General features: G+C 43.5%; 1 protein-coding gene across 1 annotated transcript in view; it reads right to left on the bottom strand.

Moving 5' to 3' along the window:
- Window positions 1–6,000, bottom strand: part of DDB1 (damage-specific DNA binding protein 1, 127kDa) — a 36,514-nt gene that overhangs the window by 22,913 nt on the left and 7,601 nt on the right. Inside the window, exons 7-11 of the mRNA XM_011942733.1 lie at window positions 5,375–5,472; window positions 3,744–3,902; window positions 2,469–2,552; window positions 1,831–1,947; window positions 1,128–1,230 (exon numbers count right to left, since the gene is read on the bottom strand). Of these exons, the coding sequence (XP_011798123.1) occupies window positions 1,128–1,230; window positions 1,831–1,947; window positions 2,469–2,552; window positions 3,744–3,902; window positions 5,375–5,472 (561 nt within the window). The remainder of the gene's footprint in view (window positions 1–1,127; window positions 1,231–1,830; window positions 1,948–2,468; window positions 2,553–3,743; window positions 3,903–5,374; window positions 5,473–6,000) is intronic.

Raw genomic sequence — 6,000 nt, 5'->3', positions numbered from 1 at the left:
ATGGTCTCAATCTCCTGACCTCGTGATCCGCCCGTCTCGGCCTCCCAAAGTGCTGGGATTACAGGCTTGAGCCACCGCGCCCGGCCTACTTCTATTTCTTTATTCACCTTTTCCCATACTTTTTTTCATATTCTGAATTACTCCCTTTTTTAAATTGAGATGGGATCCTGCTACGCTGCCCAGGCTGGTCTCAAACTCCTGGACTCAAGCAATCCTCCTGCCTCAGCCTCCCAAGTGGCTGGGACTACAGACACACACCACTGCACCTGCCTTCAGAACTACTCTTCTAAAGATGTGCCTCCTATATACAACTTTAAGGTGGTTTTGTTTTATGATTTGATCTGATTTATGTTGTCCTCAAACAGGACATTTACATTTACTGACATGACAACTATGTTCCATATCAATTCTGTCATATTGTTTTAGGTTAGCTTATACATTGTAAATGTCTTTCACTGTGTAGCCTCTTTTTTTTGGGGGGGGGAGACAACATCTGTCGCCCAAGCTAGAGTGCAGTGGCACAATCATGGCTCTCTACAGCCTCAAGGCTACAAACACCTAGGCTAGAACCAAGTAGCTGGAACCACAGGCATGCACCATCACCCCTGGCTAATTTTTAATTTTATAGAGATGAGGTCTACATTGCCTAGGCTGGTCTCAAACTCCTGGGCTTAAGCAATCCTTCCACCTTGGCCTCCCGAAGTGCTGTAATGACAGGCATGAGCCACGCCACCTCGCCTAGCCTCTGATCTTTTTTTTATTAAAATTCTCCTGGAATTTAGGAAGATTTACATTTTTTATCTAGAAGTTACATTTATACATATATCTTCATAAAATATCCTGTCTCTTTATGAATTCTACCAGTTCCCTCATAAAAACATTAAATTTAATTTATAATCTTTTAATCCCCTTGTCCTATGTTCTACTACCAATTTTGATTAGTAGTATTTTTTTTGAAGTTTACTTCTATACTTTCAGATATGTTTAAGCTTCTGATCTGTTGTTATGACTTTCACTCTTCATTTGATTTGCTTTCCTCTGGCTCTCACCAAAACACCTTCAGAACATATAACAAGGCCAAAGTCCCCCATATAAGATCTGCATCCTGTGTTCACCAAAAAAGCTACCTTTGATGCCTGGTAAGTCAATGCTGGCATGCTCGTGGATTCCAATTCCATTCCGGATGATCCGCAAGGAACCTTCCTTGAAAGCCCCAGAGCAAGTGACCAGCTGCAAGCAGAGAAAACATTTCTAAAGAACCCCCTCAAGATACTGGGCCAGTCATACTGATGCCCAGAAAGCAAACACGGTATACCTAAATCCAAGAACCTTTATTGTGGGGCTGGTTTGAGGATGCAGACTTGGCAGAGGTTGATTTCCAAAGTTTTTCAAATTTACGGAGCAGACAGGACATCCTAGTGCAAGAAGCGAAAAGCTTCTACCACTGCTCTTAGCAAGCTTGCTTAGATCCCTGGGACCTAGTTTACTAGAATGAGCAAAGGATCTGGAGTTATATACACCTGCCACTTACTAAGTTAGGTGACTTTGGAAAAAGTTACTTAATCTTTCTCAGCCCTAATTTTCCTCACTTCCAAGATAGCCAAAAATCCCTATCTAGGGTACTTGTGTAATTAGAGATAATATATATCAAGTGCCTGGCAGACCAAGATAAGCACTCAATAAACAGTAGTTATCCTTATATCATTCGGATTCATGAGGGGGCTCTTAAAAGTATTTTCAGTGCACCCTCCCCATTCTAGATAAGCATAGCTAGGAGGACACAGTTTGAGTGGGCATATACCAACTATCCACTTTCAGAATGGCCCTTACCTGCCCCTGCCCCTGCCTCTCCAGGTCCACCACGCACATATCCACAATGGGTCCTAAGTTAGTAAATGTTTCCATGGCCACTACATAGGAGCCTTGTTCATTACTGTCAACGTTGAGCTAAGAAGAAAGAACAACGTTATGTTAGTCCTAGAACACCCTAACAGACCACCCAAAAGAGATGGTTATTGTCCAAAAGAAACTCTCAATAACTATCCTACAGGTGACCCATTAATCAGCCAAGGATGGCTGACCTAGAGTCCATGGATGGATTTCAGAGAAGAAGTGAATGTTTGAAAATTAATGTAAAATGTTTGCATGCATTTTCCTGCAAAGAAGGTCCGAAATTTTCATATTCTAGAAGTCCATTACATTAAACTATAACCTATTTGAAAGTAGGAGCTGGGTCTTGTACGTCAATGTATCCACAGCACCTAGCACCTTGCCCGGCAAATTTGCTGAATGAACCACAAAGACAAAGAGCTAGTCAGAGGTAGGATGTTAAATTAACCAAGTAGAAAGCTGGGTAGTCGGGATGTGGATAAAACGGAGAGATTCTGAGAGACACCAAACATAGGAGAAATTTGATGAGGAAACAGTGAGGATAGCGAAAAAGAAACCAGAAACAAGTGTCTTCTCACCTTCACAAGCTGAGAGTCACCCAGGCGAGACCCGACAAACACAACACCATTATCAAGGTATGTCAAGCACTCAGCAATAGAGGTCTGGAAGAAAGTAAGCAACGTGAAAGAAATGAGAATGGACTCCACATGGGATCCAGATACTACCCACATCTCAGACATCTGCTGAGAAAACTCCCAACTGCAGCCGTAATTCAGGACAGTTCTGTTTCAAATTCCCAGGTCACACTAAGCAAACATTTCTAAATCTCTGGTTTGTGAATCTTCATCTGTTGCATCCCTACACTCAAAAAAATCTATCATTTTGTCTTGTATATTCCTGCTCCAAAAGATACTTCCTATTTTTTTTTTTTTTTTTTTTTTTCCCGAGACAGAGTCTCGCTCCATCACCCAGGCTGGAGTGCAGTTGCGCTATCTTGCTCACTGCAAGCTCCACCTTCTGGGTTCGTGCCATTCTCCTGCCTCAGCCTCCCGAGTAGCTGGGACTACAGGTGCCTGCCACCACACCTGGCTAATTTTTTAATTTCTGTATTTTTTTAGTAGAGACGGGGTTTCACTGTGTTAGCCAGGATGGTCTCGATCTCCTGACCTCGTGATCTGCCCGCCTTGGCCTCCCAAAGTGCTGGGATTACAGGCGTGAGCTACCGCGCCCGGCTCTAAGTATTAATATTAAACTTTTTGGGAACCTCCTCCCAGAACTGAAATCAGCAATTTTTTTTTTTTTTTGAGACAGGGTCTCGCTGTCACCCAGGCTGGAGTGCAGTGGTACAATCCTGGCTCACAGACTGCAACCTTGGCCTCCCCAGGCTAAGGTGATCCTCCTACCTCAGCCTCCCAAGTAGATGGGACTACAGGCACACACCACCATACCCAGCTAATTTTTGTACTTTTTGTAGAGATGGGATTTTGCCATATTGACCAGGCTAATCTCGAACTCCTGGGGCTCACACAATCTGCCTGACTCGGCCTCCCAAAGTGCTGGGATCACAGGTGTGAGTCACTGAAACCAGCTAGATTGACATTTAATTCCAGATTATATCCTTTTGTTTCCCTTTCTTTTCCTTTTCTCACGGGCAGCTTGGGTAGATTCTCACAGGATCCTGTGAGATTCTCCAATACCTAACTCATTCAATAGTCAACTTCCACAGCAAGAACAACTGTTTGTTGTTAGGTGTTAAGTAACATAATTCCCAGAGTTGAGGTGTGGGACCACACACTTGGGATCTTTAGGAACCTAAGAGAACATTGTAGAGGAACAGGGAGAACAAGTTCTACCTCTCCAAGAAGTTCTACACGGAGATCCTTGAGAGTGACGGTGCCATCCATCTGTTCCTCCTTCTCCAAAAGCAGCATGAAGAGCCGGCCTTCCATGTCTCCCAGCAGGTATCTTGAGCCATTAGGGTCCACTCGATTGTGGCACACAATAGTGCTTTGCTGCCAATGGGGAGGAAACAGTCATTAGAGATTCAGCATCTTCCACACCAGAAAACAAACCCTACTGGACCACTCCCTTTACCAAACCCAGCCATTTTACCGGCAGACAAATCGCTCAGATAACATTACATGAAAATGAGGATAGATCCTATTCCCCATTAATACAAAATGGGGAGCTTTTTTATTTTGAAGATAATTTTCTGAGGAGCTCCATCAATATATCTTATATGTTTACTGATATGTCGTCATTCTGCAGGAAAATAGAAATACACAGAATAGGAAGCTGGTGCCAAAATTCACTGAACTATGCATGCTATTACAAATGTAGTTATTTATTCTTAATACCACTAATTACCCCCACCACTGTGGCAATGCTACCACAGATTTTGTTCTTTTTTAGAGACAGGGTCTCACTATGTCACCCAGGCTAAAGTACAGTGGCTATTCACAGGCATGATCACGGTGCACTGCAGCCTAACTCCTGGACTCAAGTCATCCACTCAAGTGGCTAGGACTGCAGGCACTTGCCACTGTAGCCAGCTAGATTTTGTTCTTTTTTCTCAAAAAGAAAGTAAAATGAAACTTTTAAGGCTTAATTTTTACAACTTCATATTCTAAGTCCATGAAATTTTTGACTTTTTCAGCCTTTATAATTTATCAATATATTACTTTATATGACTTGAGCCCTGAACACATTACATGCAACAGAAATTGCCAAAATTACGGCCAGGCACGGTGGCTCATGCCTGTAATCCTGGCACTTTGGGAGTCCAAGGCGGGTGGATCACCTGCGGTTGGGAGTTTGAGACCAGCCTGATCAACATGGAGAAACCCCATCTCCACTAAAAATACAAAATTAGCCAGGCGTGGTGGCACATGCCTGTAACCCCAGGTACTAGGGGGGGCTGAGGCAGGAGAAGCGCTTGAACCTGGGAGGCAGAGGTTGCGGTGAGCCGAGATCGTGCTATTGCACTCCAGCCTGGGCAACAAGAGCAAAACTCTATCTCAAAAAAAAAGGAAGGAATTGCCAAAATTTTCCCTTCTTAAAGTTGCCCCATGTGGTAGTTCCTGCCTGTAATTCTAGCTACTCGGGAGGCTGAGACAAGATGATCACTTGAGCCCAGGAGTTCAAGGCTACAGTGAGCTACAGTCATGTCACTGCATTCTAGCTCTCCAGCCTGAGCGACAGAGTAAGACCTTGTCTCTTTGACAAAAAAAGTTGCCCCAGTCAATGAAAAGGGGAAGCCTGTTTTGATTATCATTTATCTAAGCTAGCAACCAAGCTCTCTGTAAGCAAATCCAGGCTAATCTCCTTCTGTATTCCCAATGGCCAACGCAATATCTTGTATAAACAGAAAATGGTGTAACAGGCATCTGTGAATCTCCTTTTGACACACGAGAGAAAGGGAGGAGCAAGGTGAGGACAAGGAAAGAAAAGATGAAAGGAAAAAAGGTAGAGGACTGCTGCTCACCTTGATGATAGGAGGGGCAATAGCCAGGTATTTGTCACCATTGTGATAGGTGATCGACTCCTGTCCAATGATGATGGCCCCCCCAAAGGGCTCTGGGACTGCAGGAAAGACAGCAAAATTAGAAAGCTCAGCACTCTGGGTCTGCCAAAACAGGACTGGCAAGAGTACAGGTCTAGTTAGCCCCAAGACAAACTTTAAGATCATTATTTTAAAAAGGACATCAAAATCCAGGGAACATGATAGCCTTTACAAGATTCTTAGAATTTGTTGACTGGCCATTATCTAATCCCGGTAATATTTTTACTGCCACTCTTCTGGTGTTTGACTATTCCTATGGGTGGGGAGTCTTCTCCATGTTCTTCCCCGTGCATTCTCCCCCACTTTTCTTCTCAACTTCTAATCCTTTCCAAGTAAAAGCTTTTACTTTTTTTTTCCTGGTCTCTACTCTTGTTCCTTAGCTTAACTTCCCCCCATTATCAGGGCCACCATTTAGAAGAGTCAATTTTCTCTTAAGAATTTTAAAACTTCCCTACTGAGTGAGACAAACATAATGTAAGGGCACAGTTAGGACAAGGAGTGAAGAGGCCTGGAGTCTAGCCCAGGCTAGATCATGGACAGACATGGGC

The sequence above is a fragment of the Colobus angolensis genome, unplaced genomic scaffold (genome assembly GCF_000951035.1).
Source record: "Colobus angolensis palliatus isolate OR3802 unplaced genomic scaffold, Cang.pa_1.0 Scaffold21, whole genome shotgun sequence".
NCBI classification, from domain to species: Eukaryota; Metazoa; Chordata; class Mammalia; order Primates; family Cercopithecidae; genus Colobus; species Colobus angolensis.
The sequence above is the reverse complement of the archived record's forward strand: the minus strand, read 5'-3'. Positions and strand labels throughout refer to the sequence as shown.